The sequence below is a fragment of the Setaria italica genome, chromosome III, assembly GCF_000263155.2.
Source record: "Setaria italica strain Yugu1 chromosome III, Setaria_italica_v2.0, whole genome shotgun sequence".
NCBI lineage: Eukaryota > Viridiplantae > Streptophyta > Magnoliopsida > Poales > Poaceae > Setaria > Setaria italica.
This window is the reverse complement of record NC_028452.1, coordinates 20,820,578-20,845,629: the sequence shown is the minus strand read 5'-3', so window position 1 is coordinate 20,845,629 and position 25,052 is coordinate 20,820,578. Positions and strand designations below refer to the sequence as shown.

General features: G+C 46.7%; 1 protein-coding gene and 2 pseudogenes across 1 annotated transcript; 1 reads left to right on the top strand and 2 right to left on the bottom strand.

The window, feature by feature from the left end:
* Positions 1-347: 347 nt before the first annotated feature.
* On the bottom strand, positions 348-2,631 carry LOC101776738 (annotated as a pseudogene).
* A 15,375-nt stretch (positions 2,632-18,006) lies between these two features.
* On the top strand, positions 18,007-20,315 carry LOC101780374 (protein NRT1/ PTR FAMILY 3.1). Its single transcript, XM_004962039.3, has 3 exons — positions 18,007-18,220; positions 18,337-19,135; positions 19,301-20,315. Exons 1-3 carry the CDS (start codon positions 18,136-18,138, stop codon positions 20,259-20,261), a joined length of 1,845 nt encoding a protein of 614 aa, XP_004962096.1. The 5' UTR covers positions 18,007-18,135; the 3' UTR covers positions 20,262-20,315.
* Positions 20,316-20,361: 46 nt separating this feature from the next.
* LOC101776337 lies at positions 20,362-22,737 on the bottom strand (annotated as a pseudogene).
* Between the last annotated feature and the right edge of the window lie 2,315 nt (positions 22,738-25,052).

Sequence of the window (25,052 nt, the reverse complement as noted above, 5' to 3'; positions counted from 1 at the left end):
CATGCCCCCCCCCCCCCAACCCCCCCCAAAAAAAAAACACATCCACTGGCAAGGATTCAGAAGTCATAATACATTATCCTATTTTCCAAGTGATTTTTCAGTTGTTACTTGTGACCCTACTCTCCTAAAATGAACAATTTCGGCTACGCAACGGTCAGGACAGTTTTCAACGCTACTGACTGGAAAAACAATTTCCACTACGCCCACATGCTATTTTAATTATAGAAAATATCCTCTGGCTCTATCTTTGAGCTGGTTCTCTACTGGACATGGTCAAATATATACACGAGTGTTATGTTTGCTTTGAACCGCATGCATGCATGATCAATATTATCACTTGGATTTTACTGTGACAGTATTACTTACAAAGGTAAAAACACTATCCCTTCAAAGAACTTGTAATCCTTGTGGCATGAACAGCTGGATAACTATGTATTAACAACATTCAAACAGATGAATTACGGAGTACGTTATAACAATCCAAATCAATTTTATGCCATGCCGACGCCATTGCCAGCACCATTTTTCTGTGGAGAATGGAGCTCGTCGCCCTCCTTATCGCGATGATCGCCGGGTTGTGCTTCAGCCAGCTCCAGTGGCTTCAAGGTGTAGAAATAGAAGCAGCAAAGGTAGCCCAAGTTGAGCACCATGATGAAGGTGATGAGCCAGTAGTAGTTGTCGATCCTGCCCCGGTTGATGTTGTCCTGGAGCCAGTCTCCGTGGCCTCGCGTGGCGCGCTGCACCACCGTGACGAGCACCGTGCTCAGGTAGCTCCCGAATGAGCCGCAGAGCCAGAACAAGGCGACGGCCGTGGAGCGCATGCTCTCGGGCGACTGGTCGTACAGGAACTCCATCTGCCCCACCGACGCGAAGGCGTCGGCGATGCCGTGGATGGTGTACAGCGGCACCAGCCAGAACACGCTCATCGGGACGATGGCCTTGGGGGTGTCCAGGAGCCCGTGGGCGGCCGCGGTGCCGCGGTGCCTGGTCTCGACGAGCGCGGCCGCGCCGACGCCGAAGATGGCGATGGTCAGCCCGATGCCCATGCGCTGGAAGTAGGTGACCCCGGACGGCAGGCCTGTGACGCGCCGCGCCAGGGGAACGAACACGCGGTCGTAGAGGATGATGCTCACGAGCGTGGTCCCGGTGGTGAAGATGGACAGGGTCGCCGGCGGGATCTCCACGTTCCGGGTGATGCGGCGCTCCATGGTGCGCGCCTGCATGATGGTGAAGGAGCCGTTGTGCGAGCCGGCGGCGGCGAGGATGATGCCGGCCGACCAGATGGGCAGCAAGCGGGCGACGGACTTGAGCTCCTCCACGCGGTGCACCGTCGACAGGCGCCACAGCTTCGGCCGCCCGGAGTCGGAGACGTCACCCGGTGTCACGATCGCCGCCCGGTCCAAGAACCTAGCTTGACGCACATTATTGCAGATGTCAGAAAAATGTCCCATTGTGAGCACAGCCTTCGTGCACGCAGAAAAAGAAAATGCGAGACATGTCACGTGCACGCAGCATGCTGCCTACTTGAGCTTGTCAGTATGCAGGAACCGGCCTTTGGTGGAGATGAGGGCATCGAGCTCCTTGTCCTGGTACAGCATGTTTCTGTCCTCCGGCACGGCGGCGTTGCGCTTCCTGAACGCGGCGGCGAGGATTTGCGCCTGCCTCGTGAACGGGCTGCCCCCGGGTTTGGCCCGGACGTATAGCGGGTACGCGACCACGAACTCGACGATGGAGACGAACATGCTGATGGCCGGGATGCCGAACCCCCAGCCCCACCCGACGTGATCCTGGATGTACACCACCAGCGTCAGCGCCAGCAGCGTCGCGACCCCATGGTGAAGAAGTAGACATTGAAGTAGCGCCGCTTCCGGTTGGCCCAGGCCTCCGCGCCCTGCTGGTCGAACTGGTCGGCGTCGAACGCCACGACGCTGGCCGGATCCCGCCGGTGCCGAGGCACATGCACAGCTTGGAGATGTACAGCACGGCGAGGTGGCCCCCGGAGGGGCGCTGGCACGCGTCCGGGTTGGGAGCGTTGCACGGCGGCGGCCGGAGCGAAGGGACGACCGCGGACAGGACGAGGCCCATAATGCCGATCTGGTAGAAGATCGAGCCGGCGACGATGCTCCAGAAGCGGCCGATGTAGGAGTCGGCGAAGAAGGCGCCGAGGACGACGGTGAGGCTGGTGGTGCCGCCGAAGTTGGTGAGCGTGTTCGACGCGTCCACCAGCGTCATGTTCAGCTGCTGCGTCAGGTACGAGATCAGATTGGCGTTGAAGCCGGCCGTGGCGAACTTGTCACAGATCTCGTTTGCTGCAACGGGCAGCCGGACAGGTGATTCATGTGACCGTCAGCAATACAGCATCCAAAATGTTCGGAATCCGGAAGACGGCTAATGTTTGATGATGCAAGTTCAACAGATACGCTGTACTCACCCATGATGAATGGCAGGGTCTTGTAGCCTCCCTGCTTCCATCTCTTCTGGTGCTGCTCTCCATTTCCTTCCCTTTCCGCCGTTACAGTCGCCATGGCTGCAGCCTGCAGAGAACCCAGTCCTCCCAGCTACAGTAACTGAGGCGTTGATGATGTTCAGCTGTTCAAGCAGAACAAGCCATATGCTACCGTAACCAACACGTGCCCCTACATGTGCTGTGACCTGCTGTGAGGATGGAGCCATGTTTTTGTAACTTATAAGCACGCCGAGCCAGCAGCAGACAAACATCAGGTCCAAGGGAGACCTCCTAGCAGTACAGGCAATCTGAGTGTACGATTTTTGAATCATTCTGACTTCTGAGTGTACGATTTGGATGTACCAGTCATCGATCTACTCAGCTCCTGACTTAAATAGTGCAGAAACCAGTATCATAAAATCTGGCCTTTGGCTGTCACAGGGTCGCTGATGGTGCCCCTGTACTTTCAGCAAGTTAATTAGGACCTCGAGAAGGCAATGCCAGTGCTGCCATCCTGCTACGCCGTGATCTGTATGAGTAGGGGCCGTGGCATGGAGAACGGTGGTGATGCTGGACACACAACCGCCAGTTGACTTAATCTGAACTCTGCCAACGAAGCCGTGCAGCTGGTAGCAGTCATGGCAAAGCAGCACACGCTGCTCATGAGTCCATGACTGTATCTTCTACAGTTAAGCAGTTCAGTTGGCAGATGATGTGCCGTAGGGGACTGCTGATGTGTTGTGATAATGAACATTGAGGCCCCCTTTCAAACAAAGGAAAATCATAGATATTTTGAAGGATTCCAATCCTGCAGGAAAATTTCCTTTGTAGTGGCTCTTTGCAACTAAGGATGACACCCTATGAAATTTCCTTGCAACTCCAGTAGTGTGAATCTTGTGTTCTAAAGATGTTGTAACATTAAGCGGATGTTGCAACCTGTTTCCATTTTCTCGGAAAAGTTGGCAGGTGATGGGTACAAAACTCTTATTAAGTTCACAGAAATCTCGAACGGACAAGCATGACTGAAAATTTTAGTATTCCCTCCATCCCACATTATTAGTTTGCACCTAGATATATGTTATGTCTAATACGTAGTAAATGCTATGTACTTAGAAAAGCCGAAAAGCAAAAAAGAGTAGTAATTTGCGATGGAGGTAGTACTTATAATGCCGATTGCATTAAAAGAAGGTCGTTCTTGATCTTACTATTACTAATTGGAGCCTCCTTTTAAAACCTCTAGGTGAAGCCACCTAGAATTTTAGGTAGAGACTCTAGAAAAATAGAGAAATTCTAGAAATTCTCAAAAAAAGCAAAATATTTAGCCAGGCTCAACTCATCATAGCCATTACATCTATTATGTTTTCTAAAAAATTACTCACCTATGCCATTATGAAAATAGCCTAAAGTAACCCCTTAAATCTATATCTAAATTACCCATCTTTGTCATTACGTAAAATAAACTAATGTAACCCCCTAATCTTCATCAAAATTACCCACTTATGCCATTATAAACAATATTTAAAATAACCCTCTATATTTGCAACTAAATTGTCCATAGCTAAATACTTTAATGTAACCCCTTAAATTTAAATATATATTACTCATATATGCTATTATTAAAAATAACTTAAGGTAACCCTACTTTTTATTCCAAATCACTTAATTAAAAATATACACCAATATATATGATTTTAAATCATCTATTTCCTATACTATTAGTATATGATATAATAACTAAGGTATATACGCATGATGTGTCACCATTTATAAAGATATAAAGGAAATAATGAGAATATAGATTTCTATGTTAAAATTATAGCTCAAACTTAATATCCATTAAACAAATTTAGATGCATATTTGCATCAAAAAAGTTAACACATTATAAATATGGATGAAAATATTATAGAGTAATTAGTAACTAAAATCTATCACAATCGGATAAGATAATAAGTATACATCTCTATAATAAGAATTGTATTCCAATATTTAAAAAATGAGAGGTAGCTTAAAGCAATAGTTTTGTAGCAATGTGGTCTCATTTTTTCATTGGAGATTCCGCATTAGTTCTCACGAGACACGCTAGAAAAAAAACAAATCCTAGAAATGCTCACAAAAATCAGAAACAACAAACATGAATCCTGTAAACTCTATTAATCATAGTCATTGATCTATTATATTTTCTAAAAAGTTACCCGCCGCTATCATTATGAAAATATTCCAAAACAAAGCCTAAAGCTATATCTAAATTATCGAGCTCTACCATTATAAAAAATAATCTAAAGTTCATCCAATTTATTCATGCATGTCATTATAAAGAACAACTTATCAATTCCATTCTACATTTATATCTAAATTATGCATGTATACAATTATTAAAAATAAACTAAAGTAAACATCTAAATCTTAGTCTAATTATCTCCACACGCATCATAAAGAAAATCTCCAAAAATAAACTAATATAGGATCCAAATTACCTATGTAAGTTATTATTAATATAAAAATACTAAATTAAGGCAATAGGCATGATGAGTGTCATGCACGGACTGAGCCGCTTTTTGACTGTGCTCTTTCATGGGCCGGCTTTTCTGGTCTGGGCCGCAAGCTCTTTCTTTAGGCTTGCAACTGCGATGTCAGTCAGTCCAGTATGATGACAACCGCTTCGTCTGGGCCGCACCTCACTCCATTTTCATGCCTTGTTTGAATTCATGTTCATGTTAATCTGTTTCTAGCCATTTCGGTAATAAAAAAATAAAGAAGAAGTGAGAAAGAGGCGGAAACCATGTTCAACTTGGATGTATACCACTGATTTGCTTCAGTATGGGTTTATACAAACAATACTTTTAGGCAAAAATATCTTGGGGTGTTGGGTTTATCGAACCCCTCACTTTTGACTTGCGAACGGCTGCCAGCTAAGCTAACAGCTGGCACTTCATTGCTTTTAATTTGGGTATGAACCTAATTTATATCAAGAGTTTGACTTCGGTAAAATAGTTACAAGCTACTCTATCTTTTTTTTTTACGAACGGTTACGAGATTGTGCCTATTGCATTGGTAAAGCAGGAGTTTACAGGAAGGAAACAAAATCAAGAGGAAAAACAAACAGCCAGCCGAGCAGATAGCCATGCAAGAAGATAAGGACTACTCTCGTGCTACGAGTAACGCTAGGTCTTTTGCCCCGCCAGCATCCACGCTGACTCCTCCTCCTTGATTTTTGCCAGCAACGTCGTTGTAGAACTCTCATGTGCATTGAAGATGCGCTCATTCTGTTCTTTCCAAACCTCCCACATGATGAGTAGAGTTAGACTTCTCAGAGCCTTACGCGGTGAATCCGGTGTTGTGGTTATGTGAGTCCACCATTCCAGTGCATTGGATGAGGGTTGCCATGCGCTTGGCCTGAGATTAGGCTGCGCAATCCATGTCGCCGTTAGATCCCAGATTTTTCTTGTGTATCCGCAGTCGGCCAAAATGTGGTGACCAATCTCCATTGTCTATCTGCAGAGGGCGCAAGTGGCGTTGTGTGGCCATCCTCGTCTGGCAAGCCTGTCCGCGGACCAAACACGGTCCTGTGTAATTAGCCATGTGAAAAATTTATATTTTGGTGGCGCCCACGTTTTCCAGATAGATGAGATGTTCGGTGTTTCGGTGCAGCCTAGGAACTGTGCTTTATACGCCGATTCTGTTGTGTACATGCCTGATTTCGTTAGTTTCTAGCTGATAGTATCCTCATCTCTTGGTCGAAGTTCTGTGTGCCTGACCATGTTCCATAACTCGGCGAATGAAGCTAGATGTGATGTGCTGATGTTGTTGTTGATGTTGAGGGATCCAATTGTTGTTACTGATGGCATCGTGAACCGTCCTATTCTTTTTTCTTGAGATATCGAAGAGTAGTGGTGCGATGTCCTTTGGACGTTGGCCGTGTAACCAACCAGAGTTCCAGAAGCTGACCTTTTTGCCGTTACCGAGAGTGATGACCGTGCATGCAACAAAGAGTTGCTTATCCGTCTCGTCGCATGGGGTTTCTGTGTTAGCCCAGGGCTTGTCTGGGGATGTCCACTCATACCAAAGCCACCTTAGGCGGAGGGCTCTGGTGACTTTTTTGAGGTCTGGTATGCCTAGACCCTGAGCTGTTTCGGGAGGTAGGTTCTCATCCAATTCACTTTGTATTTTCCTCCTGTTAGCTGCTGGTCGCCTGCCCAGAGGAATTTTTTTTTGCGTATTTTGTATAATTCTTGGAGCACCTCATTATTTGCCTTGAGAACCGTTAGGAAGTATACCAGCTGTGAAGAGAGGACCGATTTCGTGAGGGCTAATCTGCCGACCTGCGTTAGATTTCGTCCGGTCCAAGCAGATAGTTTACCTGCCGCTTTATCTATTAGTGGTTGGAACTCAACCTTCCTGAGGTGCTTTGTTGATAAGGGAAGACCAAGGTAGCGCATTGGGAATGTTGATCTTGCAACCAGCAGTTCATTGAATAGATGGTCAAGATCAATGTTTTGGCAACTTATGGGTGCGGTCTGAGTCTTGTGTAGGTTCGTGCGTAGACCAGTGGCTTCTCCGAACTGTTGCAGTATGTTCACCATGTTGGAGATGTCTTTGTGTGTCAGCTTAACAAATATGGAAGCGTCGTCGGCGTACAGGGATGCTCTGAATCTTGCCGCTCTTCCTCCTAGCTTGGTGAGTAGGCCCCTCTCCGTTGCCTGGACAATAATGTGCTGTAGTGGATCGATGGCCAGAACAAAGAGGAGAGGTGACAGGGGGTCTCCCTGTCTGAGGCCTCTACCGTGCTGGATCGATGGCAAGGGCGTGCCATTGAGCAGAACTTTTGAAGTTGAGGTAGCAAGAAGAACCATAATCCATTGGTTCCAGCGAGTAGGGAAGCCTTTGTGTTGCAGCAAGATGATGAGGTAGTCCCAGCGGACTGAGTCGAAGGCTTTGGAGATGTCTAGTTTCATTAGTAGAGCTGGAGTTGCATTTCAGTGGAAATGACGGGTGATATTTCTAACGTATAAGAAGTTGTCATGAATACTTCTGGTCTTGATGAAGGCACTCTGGCAAGGTGAGATGATAGCGTTCATGTGCGGGGCTAGTCGTAGCGCTAGAGCTTTGGTGATGATTTTTGCAAATGCATGGATGAGGCTGATTGGCCGATACTCCAGTACAGTTTCTGCACCTTCCTTTTTAGGAATTAGGACAATGTTTGCTTTGTTTAGGAGATTTAGGTTGTTGCAGCGAATGTTGTGGAAAGCATTAACTGCCGCCATTAGGTCTCCTCTGATGATGTTCCAGCATGCCTTGAAGAAGATCCCTGTGAAGCCATCCGGGCCTAGTGCGCGTTCGTGCGGGAGCTGTTTGACGGTGTGCAGGATCTCCTTTTCGTCGAAAGGGCGGTCTAGGTCGGATAGGTCCACCTGACTGTGTTGCAGGCTATCCCAATGCAGGTCTCGTGTGCGATGCTGTGGTGTCAACATTATGTTGGAGAAGTGTTCATGCACAATGTCCTGCTTGTCTTGATGTGAGAGGGCCCATCTCGTGTTAGGCCGTTGTATGAAATTTTTCCTTCTACGCGCATTGACCTTAAGGTGGAAGTATCGCGTATTCGCATCCCCCTCCCTGAGGTTTTTGATGCGTGATGATTGTTGTTTCCTTGCTCGCTCAATTACCGCCCAGCCTAGAGTACGTTTTTTGAGTTTGGCTCTCAAAGCGAATTCAGCGTCCAAGAGGGGTCTAAAGTCTTGCGTAGCATCGAGATGAAGGATCACCACTTGTGCCGTCTGTAGTTTTAGTTTTGCATCCGAGATGAGGGAACTGCTCCATCTCCTAAGCGCCATAGCTGTTGAGTATAACTTGTGGCCAAGGCGGTGGAAAGGTTTTGTATGATGCGTGGGTAGACTCCATGCCTGTTGTACTATCTCTTGGAAGCGTGGCAGTTTTGTTCAAAAGTTCTCAAATTTGAAAGGGCGTGGCTTCCATGATCCAGAGAGTTTTGCTAGCAGCAGGGGGCAATGATCGGAGTGTGAGGAGGAGAGAGCATGCAGAGTGTGATCGTCGAAAGCGAGATCCCAAGCCTCGTTGCAGAAGAAGCGGTCCAGACGCGAAAGCGTTGGTTGGCACCTTTCACTGCTCCACGTGTATTTGCGATTTTGTAGGTGAATTTCTTTAAGGCCACAAAAAGCTAGAGTACTTCGGAAGCGACGCATTAGTTGGAGATTCAGTCTGTTATTCTTGTCACTTGCCTTGTAGATTAGGTTGAAATCACCAAAGATGAGCCATTTAGTGTTGGTGTCAGGTTTCATGTTTCGTATGTGTTGTAGGAAAGCTGTTTTCAGTTCCGTCCTTGATGGTCTGTAGACTGTTGTTAGTGTGAATTCGGAGTTGCATTGTTTGGCCGATACTGTTGTTGTAATTGAGAAGCGCCCAATCTGGATATCTTTGAGGTCAACGTAGTTAACATCCCATAGAATGAGGATTCCCCACTTGGTGCCTAGATCTTTGAGGTCAACGTAGTTAACATCCCATAGAATGAGGATTCCCCACTTGGTGCCTAGCGCCGGTTTGTAAGTGAAGTTGGACAGGCGGTAGCCACCCAGGAAAGAAGCGAGGGCCGCATCGATTTGATTTAGTTTAGTTTTCGGAAGGCACGCTATATGGCATGGCATCGATTTTAGTGTTTCGTGAACGATCATGCATCTTGCAGGAGCATTAAGTCCTCGCACATTCCACCTGATAGTGTCGAAACTTCCTATATGCATATTAAAAATTTTGCGGCACCATTGGTAGTCGTGTAGCGTTCGTTGTAGATGTAGTTAGCTGGGGCAGACATGCATAGGAGTGTGTTAGCGCAGGGGGATCTCGGAGCGACGTTTGTAGTTAACATTCGTTGCGCAGATAGGTGCAGTGCCCGAAGGTCAAAGCTAGCAGGGCGAAGTCGATGCGGCGTACAGTAAGTCCGAAGGTCGAAGCCAGCAGGACTGGTGCAGCTCCTAGCCCGAAGGTCGCAGCTAGCAGGGCGTGGAGGGGTAAACATAAAATAGTGCGGGAAGAGAATTGGATACATGAAGAGGACTGTTCTCCAACGGTGCAGAGGTACCGAGGCTCTCATTCTTGGGAGGGAGTACGCTCAGCCTGGATGTCATCAATTGCCTGTCCAGCATGCTGCAGAAGCTTGTCATTCACCCGTTCCGCTTCTTCATCGTCCAGGTCAAAGAGGGTCATCATTGCTGCGATAATGTGGTCCGGGAGCGGCCACTTGTGCGAGTTCATGTATTCCTGCTGGATATCCTCAATAGGGCGTAGCTCGTCGTCCGAGACACCCAACTTGCGCCACAAGTTGCATTGGGCGCGCTGTAGGGCTGGCACAACCAGCTTCATAGCTAGTCGCGCACTTCGGCGTACCAAAGACATGTCGAAGGTCCGGCGCGCGCGTTGACGATGTTCCGGCAGTTGATGCAGAATTGGCGGAGCCGGTATGGCAAAGAGGTCGTCGACGGTCGATTCCTCCTAGACGGGTGCAGGATGTGTCGCAGAGGGCACCATGCCCACCTGTGCATCCACGGCCTGGACCAGGCGGTGGCCTGCATCCCGTGCTGTGGGCGTCTGGTCTGCCGTGTCCCCGTTGCCGCTTATCTTAACTAGTATGTCTCTCGTCACCTTTATTTGCGATTGACTATTGATTAAAAAAATTCACAAAAATATTTTTTATACTTGAACCGGAACCTGGGGCTTTTTGTTGGGAGCACCAGCAGCTAGCTAACCATTTTGGACGCGCCGAAGTGGATTTCGAATGCTCGTAGAAATATCTGTGGATTATCATTGCTGGGCAACTATCAACTTCGTTGTTTGGTACAGGCAGCTGCTAGCTAAGCTAACCAACGGGTACTTCGTTTGCTTGGCATGTGGATAGGACAAGCTGTTTTAATAATGTGCGACAAGGCAGCTGATTCGCTTGACTTCGTTCCTGTGACAAAGCTTGTGTTCCCAATTTCAAGCCACTTTCCTGTTGGGGGAAAAGGGCTCCGCAGGTCACCCCACCTTTCGTCTCACTAGTTTCTAACTGTTGTAGCGTGTTTAAGTGAGGATGACAACTTGGCGAAATGGCCCAACCTAAGAGTGAAGGGCCGGCCATGTACAGATTGGAATGCCTAGTTGTAAATTTTGTACGTACAAGGAGCTTGGGGCTAATTGCCACCCCCTCCTCTTCTATATAAAGGGCCCATGGAGGCTCGAGGAGGGGACTCACCGGAAGCACTCCCACACTTCTCCTTAAATTATGACTTCTTCTCATTTAGTTTCCTCTCTTCTCCTGTTTGGCGGAGTCAAATTCCCAATAGTCGCCGTAGGTTTTCGCACTAAGGCAATGGTGCCACAGGCGAGATTGGTGCGCCGGACCAACGCCAGTCTCTTTTTTTTCGAAAAGACGATAAGAACATTGCCCTGTTATATTAATAAAAAGGAAACAAAATAACCGTAAAAAGACAACCATTGAAAAGCTGTGGAGAGACCTAGAGAACACCTGTCTCTTGTTCTTGTCATCTTGGACTTCTTGGTTCGGTTGGACCCGGTTTATGAGCTCACGATCTCTCTTAGGCCTTGTTCGTTTGCACCGGTATTGGCCGGGATTGCGGCCCGATCCACAGGTCACCCCGTCCTGGTTCGGATCCCAGCCCATCAAAAACTCAACGTTCGTTTAACCCCGGTTTGGGTCGTATCAAGGTCCAAAACCCCTATTCTCTCCTACCCGGTTTGACATCCCAACCCATGGGCCAGTTAGGCTGGACAAATTCGGGCTACGGTAGAATTCGGGCTACGGTAGCACGCAACCACTGTAGCGCTAAAAAACATTGTAGCGACACGAGGATAGTCCCAAACCGGAAACGGAGAGGGAATCGAACCAGCTTAAATAGGTGGTTGTAGGAAGCTGTTAACTCCAGTTGCAACCTTTTGCGCGAAGCGAGGACGAAAGCACAAGTGTGTTAATTAGCAGGTGTGGTCCATTCAACGTGTAGAGTGGGCCTTAGCTATTTTCCTAGGCCATGTTGTTGCACTTAGCCCAGGAACGAATCATCTTCTCATTGGCGTGGAAGGAACCCCCGCACGATAGGCGATGTGGGTTTGCACACAAGAGGTGGCGTGGAGATGTCGCGCGGCTCTGCACGACATCTTCGGCCAGCGGTGACGGAGCGGGTGAAGCAGCAGGAGGGCGGTTGTCTCCTCTACGCAACCACAAGGGGCACGACAGATCGGTGGCACGCGGTCTTCTCCCCTCAAGCACTCATCCCCTTTGGTGGCTGTCTTCTCGCCAGTGAGTGTTGATGGCTGTTAGCACTCCAAGTTGTGAACCGCAAGTGCACAGATTAGTTGTAGCTCTTCCCTCAGAGTACTCCCCAAGGTTTATCAATCCGTGGAATTTATAGCATAAGATCTATTTTAACTAGCATTGTTAGGATGAACTTGGTGTTGATGAGTGATTCAGATCTAATCTACTAAATATGTATAGACAGATAACAGATATAGTAGAGATAACCAATCTAGAGCAACCTAGACTATGCATATATTATAATTCTAAGCATAGATAGCAAAACAACATATATATGATCTTAGTAAAAAGCATCTTTAAATCTACACCTTTGGTCCGGCTTCTGAAACCCCCTATCTTACACAAGAAAGATCCCATCACGATCCCTTCTATCAGCATAGGTACATTAAATGTACGACCAAAAGAACATGTTATACTCATTGGTAGATCAGGCATGCAAATTCGATCACCACGACCACAACAACATCCTAAGCAATCTATCATCGATTAATAGATTGAAAAGCAAGCAAACCCAATGGAGCATAAAACCATAGAAGGAAATACTTAGATTGCTAAGAATACAAACAGATCTATTACTTTATCATGAATGATTGTACATCACAAGATCGCCACCGAGATCCTACCTTGATCTTGATGACTTCTAGCTCCAGAACTCCAGCGTGATCTTCCTCGCAGGGTGATCACGCCAGCACAGGCTCGCCTACACTAACCCCTGCACGACCTTCGGCTCTCTGAAGTGGTGTCCCTCAAGCTCCTTCTGCTTCTCTGCTGCTTCACATCGAGTACGTTGTTTCCAATCTGCGGGCTTGGTGGTTTTTGGGGGTATTTATAGTCCAGAGGTCGCGTGGCAAAAATTGGAAGGCAAGGGGGTGAAGGAAACCCCTAGGCCGATCGGCTTGGGAGGGTCCAGGCCGATCGGCTGGCCTGGGCCTTCCTTTTGCCCTGTCATGTCCTGTTTCATCTCCAAGTCTTCTCAGGTGCTCTGAAATGTTCTTTTCACTTGCATGTGGGCCTGGCACATCGGTAGCTTCGGGATGAGATTGATCTTCAATGACTTTCCAAATCTCTGCTTGATCTTCTCCGATTCCTCTTTGATGCCGAGCTGGTCCTTGCCATATCTTCATAAACTTAGCCCCTAAGTAATGTTGGAGGGTTGCTTGCCAAAGATGGGCACCAGGGGGTGTCTGAGGGTACCAGGCCGATTAGCCTGGCCCTTTTCTAGGCCCTTTGACCTTCGTCTTTGTCTGGTTCAATGCTCATTGAGTGCTTTATCCAAAAATATGTTTTAGGCCCAATTTCCTGCAAAAACACAACATCCTCCAAAATACGTTGTGAAAATGACCGGTTTAATAGGTGTGATCGATAGTTTAGGTATTAAATTCATATCATTATTGAAGATAAACAGGGGTAAAAGTGTATCAATAACGAGCGTCAACAGTGAGTCACCCATCCTCGCCCTTCTCCTCTTCTCTCCCTTGCCTGCTAGGGTTTTGATTCACATGCCCAGATCTAATTGTCAAGAGTCCAAGTGTGCACAAGATTCTTGATTTGCATTTCTTGATTCGCAAAATGCAGTTGTTGATTTGCCTAAATATTGGATCAACTGTCGTGCTCTACTGTTATTTCACTGCACTGAATTGAATGTGTTATCTGTTGATGGTGATGCTTGTCTCAAGACCGAACTGTAGGTCTTTTGCCGTGCAGGAGTAATGTCACAGTGGGTGGAGATGTAAGCAAAGATCTTCTGAATGCAAACTGATCAATTCAGTATAGAATTCAGATGGCTGTAAGTTCGAACTAGTTGCTAACAAAATCAACAGTACACCAATTGCCTGAATTCACACTTACCTCATCGTAGGAAGACTGAAACTAGACACTAGGGGTGTCAACACAATCACATTGTCTCTTTGATTATGGATCAATAATTCTGGTTTGGTTTGACTTCTTATTACATGGAATTGCTTGAACGATAACCAAGTCTCCCCCAACAGGCTAGAAACTCACGGTATGCTTGAACGATAGCCAAGGGTTGAGACGAGGGTTTGTCATTGCGTCGTTTGAATTCGTGCGATTCTATCGTAGGCCTGAATAAGATTTGTCGTTGTTGCGATGAGCATCGATTTGACTTCGTTATTAACTAATGTTGGATTTATTGCTATATTCTTGATCTCAAATATGAAAGTTGCAATTGTTGCATTTTTGTTATCATGTAGCAGGCTGCCATTAGATGTGAAACATATGAGTTATGATTTGTTGCAATAACTAGAAAACATTGTTAGAACTTGCATTGCTGGTTACTATGGTTTGTGACAACATCATCTTTCTGTTATCGTCTCTGAACCTTATTTTACTAGTGGGGATTCTTATGTTATTTATCATCCAGATGTTATCATCACACCTTGTTACTAGTGATTATCATGTTTTTAAATAAACAATCAAGTTTGCAATTGCTAATGATGGCTATGCAATCATCATCAAGCCTTGATCTTGATGGCCTGATTTCTGTTATTTGGTACTGGTACCTTTTTTGGATGAAGACTTTAATACTTGTCATCAATTTTTTAACTTTGTGCATCATTTTATCTAGGTGTGGTATAATTTATTTGTCTGAGTGCCAAACCATTATTTCCACTCTACATATTTAGTTGATCATGAATGCCAAACACCTTATTTTATGGTCAACATATATGAAAAGTAGTAGCAGTTGGCTTGGGCCTGGTACAGCGGACTGCACTCTTACTGTGGCCTTCTATCAATTTCAATTCTTGATATTTACATATGTACTTCCAATTACTATCAGCTCAAAGTCCTGTCATTTCTAGTTTCTAGATATCTATGTCATGATTCCTTTGCTTGAAAGGCTGCTATTGCTGTTATGGCTTAGCCATCCATGGGAAAATAAATTATCCTAATCCTATAGTACTTTTTGTTATGCCATTTGCAAGTAAAGGTAAGGTTAATATTTATCGTTAAAGAATACCAGAAGGATATTTTCTTCCATAGAAAATACTAGTAGACAGTCCTATGATTTTTTTTAGATTAACCCTATAAACTGCTGCTAGCTAAGTCCTACTTGTAGAAAACTTAAATTGTCTGCTGTTAACCTCTGCTGGCTAAGTTCTTGAATATTCTACTTTTTGTTTGTACATTATCCTTGCATTGGTTCAAGTCGGAGAAGAACAACCTCCACCGTCTTAGGACCTAGTACCATCTCTTAAAGGTACTTCTTGGGACCCGGTACCATTAACTAGTAGTGCTCTCTTCCTTCCCCTCTCCTCTCCTACCTGTTTCTTGAGTATTTTCATAGATACTGCAGTATTTTGTTCCTTAGCAATCTGATTATGCTATTGATCTCACTTCCTGAAAAGACTGCTTAGCAGGTACATATGCATGTAAATTCATAGATATTGCAGTATTTTGTTCCTTGTCAATCTGATAATGCTATTGATCTCACTTCCAAAAAATTCATAGATAGAGCTAACTGAGGCAAAAGTTAGGGAGTCAGCTAGTTATCTAACTAGCTCTATTTCAGTTACTGCAAAAGTCGAGGAGTCAACATGCAGTAAGAGTATTAGGGGTAGTAGTAGAAGCTTAACTGAGGCAAGAATATCATAGGTAAAAATAGAGAAAGTTCATTAGAATAGTGGCATACCTGTTGCTGTATCATTAACAATCATACTTAGAACAATCATACTTATGCATTCAGTCACTTTCAGCATGCATCCTGTGTGGTTCAATTGGGATGTCCACTCATTTAACTACAACATTGAACTAGCTGTGGTCTGTTAATTGGTACAGATGCATGTAAATTCAACTCCTAAAATGCTTGAGTATTTTCTTCTGTAGCAATCTGAAATATCCTAACTAGCTTTGTTCAGTTACTGCAAAAGTATTTGAAAAGATACTCTGTTAATTCATACTTCTCTGTGTTTTGTATCCTGCAGGACAATGGTGGTTATGCTATGTGGGAAGGTTGCTTCATGTGGAAAGGCTGCTATCGTTCTTGCTCAGATTTTAGACTTGCTGGAATATTTGTTTGTTTGTTTGTTCGGCGGACCAATGCTTGTTATGAACCTATTGTTTATTTCGACTATGTATGCATGGGTTGCTGTGCTGATCCCCAAGATAGTTCAGCTTTGTGGTTTGACTATTTCAGATGATATATGTTGCAACTCAGATTGATGTATGAACATGTTTGTTGTACGGTTGTTCTTGTTTCTCTTTTTCCTATATTGGTCATACTCTTATTGTTTGTCGTAGAGGCTAGACCTAGTGATGAAATGGCCTCATTTGTAGTTCTGGAATTTGAACTGATCCCTTGTGTATGCATTTGTACTTCTTATCAGTTGATAATGTGTCTACTTCTGAGCTTGAATGCAGTTCTGGAATTAATCGTTGATCCCTATCCCTGCCGATCCCTACCTAACCGAATAAGATATGGAGGAAAGGGATTAGCCGGGAATTAAACCGCACAGGGATTGGGTGGCATCAAGGGCATCCACCCAATCCTGGCAAGAAATTAATCAACCTTTGGATTTTGCCTCTGCAGCCGAACAAGGCCAGCCCAACAAGGCCTTAGCGAGACAACGATGAGTCAATGCAGTACGGTACGGTGGTCTCCCGTGCCTCCGCGCCCATGCTTCCATAGTTCCATTCCATCCCACCAGGACTCCGGGACGCTCTCCGTTCGGTCCAGGCGCGTTGTGGGCTGGCAGCCGCAATCGTGGTGGCCTGGTGGTGGGTAAATCCGGACGTGGGGCTCAGCTGGCTGGTGTTTCCGTCCCGTCTGGTTCGCTCTGGCAGTCTGGCTTCTGTGCGAAAATGCGATAGGATAGCCGTATCGCGCCGGGTTGCTGTCGTGCACGGGGGCGCTTTTGCGGCTTTGCGCCCCGTCATCTCTCAGCAGGTGCCGTTGTGTGTTGCGGGCAGGTGGGCCGGGAGATGTGTGTGGGTCGCTGGTCACGCGTGCAAAGTCAAGCTCGGCCCGCTAACTAGCAACCAAATTGGTCTCACCTTGGAACAAAATTTTTTGATATGCAACCCTTAGCATGTGAATTCTTTCTATTCAAGAAATATCCTCACCTTTTATTTATTTCAATTCTTTTCTTTTTCATTTTCATTTTCCAGACCAAGTAAATAGACAATTCTGCCCCTACCTTCTCTTCTATATCTTTCTTGATACTCAAGCTTGTAATCCCACGCAACCGAACCAGGCTCAACAACCCTCATCCATGTAATCCTCTGTTCATGGCCCCTATATAAACACGCAACCCGTGATATGCGGGGATAAGCAACCACAGTTCCAACTACTTTACACTCGTCCCTCCGGTGCCTTTCTCTCGCTCCTCTTTCTCTCGGTCAAGAACGAGAACCATTGAGGAGTTCGTCCATGAATGGAGAGACTTCAACTTTGATACACATTATTTGACGAGAAGTGCTTTGTATGATTATGTAAGCCTATATGTGTGGCTGTTTGATCTGCCAGATGGCGTCTGCGATGATTACACTGTAATAACCTACTCCCTCCGTCCCAAAGTAGATCGTTTTACCATTTTAGGTTCATAGTTTTTACTACTTATCTAGATATACACTGTGTCTAAATATATAGTAAGAATTATGTAGGTAGAAATGCTAAAACGATCTATAATTTGGAACGGAGGGGTAGTATTGACGGTGTTTTAAAGAAAATGTCACGACTGCATCCCTGGATGAGATGCGCGAGTCTCTTAAGCATGGAGAGGCATCCTGCTAGCCTATGTTAGAAGTAAATCTGATGCTAGAAATACTTGTGGGGTCCCCCTCGGTTGGCTGGACCTGGAGTCCTGGACCGGCGACGAATTGACTTTCCTGAATGCGAGTCTCACTAAACAACTGTGATCTGTCGGATATGAATTCTAGTTCTGAACTCGTTGGCGTCTCCAACGGTAGCGCGGAGGTTAGTTTATAGAGTTTTTTAATCGATGAGCAGTGAAAAAACCAGCCGGCCAGCGCTTCGCTCATCGCCGATCGATTTGCAGGCGTGGCGGGAGAACGGGATAGAGAGCGCGGGCCCCACGTGCGATGCTCCTCTCTTCTTCACGTTCGCTGGCGAAGTCACCAGCAGTCCAGAACCGATGGAGGTGGCCTTAGCTGCACCCCACTGCACTGTTCGCTCGTTTGTCTCTGGTAGTTGCGTCGCTGTTCGCACGCCGGGTTGGTCGTCGCGGACTAGATTACACTGCCCACTTGCCCATTCTGCCAGAGGATTGCTACTTATTTTAGCCCTGACCTGCGCCTCCACTGCCACTTCAGTTTCGTACTGTATCTCAGTATCCGTAAGACCGTAACTAGTCCAGTACGGCAGTAAGGAGTAAGGACGGACGACTAGCATCTATCATGGCGACTGCGGCACCGGCCGATGAGGATGGGTCGCCGAGGAAGACGAAGCAGGGCGGCTTCAAGACAATGCCGTTCATACTAGGTGCGGTCACGGCACTCGCACTTTCATGAATCAGCTTTCTATAATACATTTCGTCAGTGTTTTGTTGTGAATTTTGACTGTACCGCGGCTGATGCTACTCCGATCATGCCCTGCAGCGAACGAGATCTGCGACCGCTTCGCCACGGCCGGCTTCAACGCCAACCTGATCACGTACCTGACGCAGCAGCTGCACCTGCCGCTCGTGGAGGCCTCCAACCTGCTCACCAACCTCAACGGCACGGCGGCGTTCACGCCGGTCCTGGGCGCCATCGTCGCCGACTCCGGCGCCGGCCGATTCTGGACCATCGCGGGGGGCGGCGCGCTGTACCTGCTCGGCATGCTGGGCCTCGTCGTGTCCGCGCTCGCCCCCGCGCTCCGCCCCGCGCCGTGCGGTGCCGCCGCCGCCGCCGGGGCGCCCTCGACGTGCCAGCGCGCCAACGGCGGGCAGCTCGCCATGCTGTACCTGCCACTGCTCCTCACTGCGCTCGGCGGCGGCGGCATCCGTCCCTGCGTGGTGGCGTTCGGCGCCGACCAGTTCGGCCAGCGCGGGAGGCGCCCCGGCGGCGACCAGAAGTGGAGCTACTTCAACCTCTACTTCTTCAGCATGGGGCTCGCCGTGCTGCTGGCGCTCACGGTGGTGGTGTACATCCAGGAGAACGTGGGGTGGGGCTGGGGGTTCGGCATCCCGGCCATCGCCATGTTCCTCTCCGTGCTCTCGTTCGTGGTCGGCTACCCGCTCTACGTGAAGGTGAAGCCCGAGGGGAGCCCCTTCAAGAGGCTGCTGCAGGTTGTCGTCGCGGCGTTCAAGAAGAGGAAGGAAGACGTGCCGGAGGACGCCGGCTTGCTGTACCACAACAAGGAGCTGGACGCCCCCATCGCCGCCGACGGCAGGCTGCTGCACACCGATCAGCTTAGGCAAGTGCCATGGACTCCTTAGTAGTCGTTGGTCCCATACTCCCATGTGCATCGCTGTGTCATTTAGCTCAAGTGGCTCTCGTTGTTTATTTTGGCTGGTCTCCAACGTCTCCGAGCTTAGATTATAGAATTGCTAATGCCTGCTGGTACTTGTCCCACGTGAAGGTTCTTGGACCGAGCGGCCGTGCTGACGACGGACGACGTCGCCGACTCCGGCGAGCCGCACCTATGGCGCGTGTCGACGGTGCACCGGGTGGAGGAGCTCAAGTCCATCGTCCGCATGCTGCCACTGTGGGCGGCCAGCATCACGCTCATCGCGGCCGCGTCGCACAACTTCACCTTCGCCATCCAGCAGGCGCGCACCATGGACCGCCACCTCACCCCGAGCTTCCAGATCCCGCCGGCAACCATGATCATCTTCACCACGCTCACCATGCTAGTCAGCCTCGGGCTATACGACCGCGTCTTCGTGCCCCTCGCGCGCCGCCACACGGGGCGGCGGTCGGGCATCACCTACTTCCAGCGCATGGGCGCCGGCTTCGCGGTCTCCGTCCTCGGCGTCATGGCCGGCGCGTTCGTCGAGACTAAGCGGCGCAGCGTGGCCGCCGAGCACGGCCTGCTGGACAGCCCCAACGCCGTCGTGCCCATCAGCGTGTTCTGGCTGGTGCCGCAGTACGCGCTCCACGGCATGAGCGACGCGCTCTCGACGGTGGGGCACATGGAATTCCTGTACGACCAGTCGCCTGAGAGCATGCGCAGCTCGGCGGCGGCGCTGTTCTGGGTCGCCGGCTCCCTGGGAAACTACCTGGGCACGGTGCTCGTCACGGTGGTGCAGAGCGCCAGCAAAGGGGTGTGGCTCCAGGACAACATCAACAGGGGGAGGCTGGACTACTACTACTGGCTCGTCACCTTCCTCTTGGTGCTCAATCTTGTTTACTACATCGTGTGTTTCCATTTCTACACCTTGAAAACGTTCGAGGTTGACGCCGGCGACGAGGCGCAACGGCCTCGTGATGGTGGTGGGGAGCAAGGTGGAGAATGGCAGGTACAGCCCTGCGACGGCCAGGTTGGGGCATCAGGGAAAGGTGTGGGAACCGTGGGAGATGGCGAGAAGCACATGCACTAGCGATCAGTTGTACTAGCATCTAGTAAAGTGCAAAGGAAAAGTGTGATTTCCAAATTGTAACCGTTGTGCTGATGAACAAAGTGCTTGTAACAAAATGCAGTTACACGCGCGTCTTCCCTGTCCCAATGCCCGCCGCATCCGACAAGAACTGGCTGAACGCAGAACGCGACGAGCTGCCGTTCTTCCACGCCATGGTCGCGGCCTCCTTGTGCGCTGTCACCCGCGCCCTGAGCCGCTCCCCTTCCTCGGATTCCATCATGATCCTTACCTGGCCTCCACCTCCTCGGACCTGACGAGCCCCTGCTGCCACCCAACTACCTCCACGCCAATCCCAGCCTCCTCCACCATGAACACCTTGTTCATCTTCTGCTCTGAATACAACGGCAAGCAGAGCATCGGCACGCCTGCCGTGATCCCCTCTAGCACTGAGTTCCACCCGCAGTGCGTCACGAACAAGCCTGTGGCCTTGTGACGGAGCACGTCCACCTGCAGTGCCCACTGCTTGACGACGAGGCCTCGGCCGTTGGTTCTCTCTAAGAATCCCTCGGGCAAGAGCACATCAAGATCTGGATCGGCGGGTCCAACGGCCTTCCCTGTTCGTCGTGATGCGGTGCTCGCACCACCCACAAGAACCGGTGGCCGGAATTCTCAAGTCCAACAGCGATCTCCTTGAGCTGGGCTTCTGAGAACCTGGCCTCAGCCATGCTTCCGAAGCAGAGGAACACGACGCTTTGCTCTGGCTGCTCGTCGAGCCATGCGATGCACTCGTGCTTTCCTTTTGCCCCATCACCAGATTCAACGACCAATGGCCCGATAAAATAAACCGGAGGTATCGTGCACTTACTGTCCGGGAGGAACCATGAATCGCGGAGTGATCCCACAGCTCGAGCCTCCAGCGAAGCGAATGTGTTCACCAGGATGCCGTCGGCCTCAAGATGCTTGGAAAGCTGGCTCATCACCACCTTGTATATCTCGCTCTCCGGGTCCTCGAGCATTTTAGACATGAGGTGAGAAGCCGGCATGGGTGGGACGCCATGGAAGTTGAGATGGGCGTCTCCTAGCTCTCTGAAGCTTGGCTGGCCTTGCGCGCGGATGGAAGGAAGCTGGAGGAACACGGCGAGCGTGGACGTGCTCGTGAGGTAGAAGGTGTAGACGGGGATCCTGAGCCCGAACGCGTCGACGGAGACCACGTCCACGACCAAGGCGTGGACACTACCGGGAGGCATGGAGCAGAGGAATCCGCGGAGGCGCTTGTTGTAACGCCTCAAGAGTTCGAGGTTGATGAGTAAGAGGTCAAGTTGCTTGGTCATTAGTTCTGTCCGTCAATTTTCTTGAGGTGTGCGCACCAGTACAGAAGGTTCTAAGGTGAAGGAAGATGATATTTTGAAAGCCTATCAAGTATTTTTTCCAGTTGATCAAACGGTGCATGATTTGGAGTTTTGTACCAAGAGTTATGACAATTTCATTTAAGGCTATGCAGGCTGTCACGTTGACGAGCGTGGATTGTAAAACGTGGAGAGTCTGTATTCTAGAAGCCCTTATTTATCGTATCCGACTCTACCATTAATTTAGAAGGTATTTAAAGACTTCATTCTTCAAGTTTGGCAAGAATTTGGTTCGGAATTAAGAAGAAGTTTGAAGATTGGAAAATTTGAATTCAATTTGGATTGCCACGTCATAGCTTGACAACCCTGGATTAAGATGTCCATATCTCCTATGTATGGAGTCCGTTTTGGACGTTTGAGTACTCTTTGGAAAGCTAATTTGATTTCCCATGTGATGGATGGAGTCCCAAGCCAAGGTTCTTTTAGTATGCGCCGCAAATCAGAAGGGAAGATGACGGCAGATTGAGTCCAAATTTTGTGAGAGTCCAGTTTTTAGGTTTTTGGTTCCCTTAGGTACTATATAAGTTGTTAGGGGTGTGCGTCCATGTAACCTTAGACTCGAATTATGAATTGATTTAGCTATGTGCTTCTCCATGATGAGGGTCTCATGCTTGTTCTTCCTATGCATATCATAGAAGGGGGAGTCGGGCGCTCCGCCGAAGGTCGTGCTTGCTTTTCCGCTGGGAATTGAGGGTTTGATGGCAACTTATCAAGATCAAGATTGTGCTTGCTAGTCCATGGAGATCAGAGAATACAATAGTTATCTTTCTACCACTACATGTGGTTCAGCGATCCTACGTCGAGAAGACTGGACAACTTCTGTATCAGAGGTACCAGAGGAGCACCTACGCGCCGTGGGTGACAAACGGAGGGTCCCTGATCCGAGGGAGCGTGTGGAAGGAGACCGACAGCCGTCTGGAGGAGGCAGCGCGGTCGACGGTGGCGGCGAAGGTGGCGTCTTGTTCCATGGTGATGTCGATGACCGCGACCGCGACGGTGTAGCCTTCCTCCAGGAGGACGTCAACGAGCTGCATCATGGGGGCGAAGTGGCTGGCGAGGATGGTGGGGTATAGGATGACAATCTTCTTCATGGCGGCATTGCTTTTCCAGCGACCAGACTGTCGGTGCCGGAAGGAATCTAATTAGCACTAAAACTAAGCCGGGCAATTGTTGTTGGGAGAATGATGCACGTTTTGGAACTATGGAAGCCAAGGGCCAAAGATGCTTATGAGTGGCTAATCAGGAGTTCATGACAATGACTAGAACATAACTAGTCCATCAACCGTGCTCCCGCACATGCTAGTGTTTTTAAATGTTATTGAATTTGAAAATTATTTAGAAATTAAACTCCTAATTGATAATTAAAATTACCTACTACTCTTTCATTGTTTCAATACTTCAACATAATACTCATATAGATACGTACTTATCTTTATCAAGTTGTGATTAATTTTTAATTAGTAATTACTCTATAAACGTTTTGATCCATGTTCACACTTTTTTTCATTTTGTATCACACCTCCATACATTGTGTTTAGCATAAAAATCAATATTTTCATCAATTCCTCAAATACATTAAATGGTCTAAATGGTGACACGCATCATGTGTATATACTTTAACTTAGTATTTCTATATTAACAATAATATAAATAGGTAATTTAGAATCATATATTAGTTTACTTTTTGATATTTCTATATGATGCACACGAAGATAATTAGATCATGATTTAGATGTTACTTTATATTATTTTTAATAACAACATACGTGGGTAACTTAGATACAAATTTAGAATGATATTTAAATTATGCTTTATAATGATATGTATGGGTAAATTGGATGAAAATTATTTGGTTATTTTAGATTATTTTTATAATGGCTGACCTCAGTAATTTATATATAGAATTGGAGTTTATTTTGAATATTTTCATAATAATAGTGGTGGGTAACTTTTTAGAAAATATAATAGATCAATGACTATGATTATTAGAGTTTACATGATTGGTGTTTCATGTTTTTGATTTTTTTTTGAGAATTTTGAGGATTTATCTTTTTTTTCTAGCGTGTCTCATGGGAACTAATGCAGAGTCTCCAATGAAAAAAATAAGACCACATTGCTACGAAACTTTTACCATGAGGTACATCTCATTTGTTAAATATTCGAACACAATACTTACATAGATATATATTTATTATCTTCATCCAATTGTGATAGAACTTTCACTATAATATTTGCATCCACATTTATAATATTTAACTTTTCACTTTGCATCGCAGGTATGTGCTTGAATTTGTTTAATGGACCCTAAGTTGGAGCTATAATTTTAACATAGAAATCTATATTCTTATCACTTGCTCTATATCTTTATAAATGGTGACGCACATCATGCGTATATACCTTAGTTATTATATCATATATGAATAGTGTAAGAAATAGATGATTTAGACTCATATATTGTTGTATATTTTTAATTAAGGTGATTGGATTCAAATGTAGTGTTACCTCATGTTATTTTTAATAATGGCATATGTGGGTAATATAAATGCAAATTTATGGGATTACTTTAAGTTTTTTTTAGTATTAGTGGTGGATAATTTAGTTGCAAATTTAGGTGGTTATTTAAAAATATTATTTATAATGGCATGGGTGGGTAATTTTGATGAAGATTTGGGGTTACTTTAGTTAATTTATATAATGGCAGAGGTGGGTAATTTAGATCTAGATTTAGGGGGTTACTTTAGCGTTATTTTTCTAATGGCATAGGTGGGTAATTTTTTAGAGAAAAATGAAGATTCGGGGTTACTTTAGTTAAATTTATATAATGGTAGAGGTGGGTAATTTAGATCTAGATTTAGGGGGTTACTTTAGCGCTGTTTTTCTAATGGCATAGGTGGGTAATTTTTTAGAGAAAAAAATAAATTCAATGGCTATGATGATTTGATTCTACATATTGATGGCGAGATGTTTTGCTTTTTGTGAGAATTTATAGGATTTCTCTCTTTTTCTAGAGTGTCCACCTAGGAATTCTAGGTGGCTTCACCTGAAGGCTTCAAAAGGAGCCTCCAATTAGTAATAGTAAGATGGTAGCGTGAGTTTAAAGAAGTAGCTCAACCGCCAAATATATAGAAAAAAATTGGATAATGCTCTACTCGGGTGACATACTCCCTCCTGTCCATAAATATAAGCCTTTTAGGGCATTGACACGATCTTCAACATGCTACTTATCTATAAAATAAATTATTTCAAATAGAAACCATTACATAATAGTTGTTTTCATGATGAATCTCATAACATCATTTACATGTTAGTAATGTTTATGAATTTTGTGCTATTGATAATCAAAGTTTAAAAAGTTTGACTTCTGAGAAATTCATAAATACTTATATTTATGGACAGAGGAAGTATG

Excerpts from the sequence above, each read along its gene's own strand:
- LOC101780374 (XM_004962039.3), top strand. The coding sequence starts at position 18,136 with ATGGCGACTGCGGCACCGGCCGATGAGGATGGGTCGCCGAGGAAGACG. Across the intron at positions 18,221-18,336 it reads GACAATGCCGTTCATACTAG|CGAACGAGATCTGCGACCGC; the intron begins GTGCGGTCACGG and ends CATGCCCTGCAG. Across the intron at positions 19,136-19,300 it reads CTGCACACCGATCAGCTTAG|GTTCTTGGACCGAGCGGCCG; the intron begins GCAAGTGCCATG and ends TCCCACGTGAAG.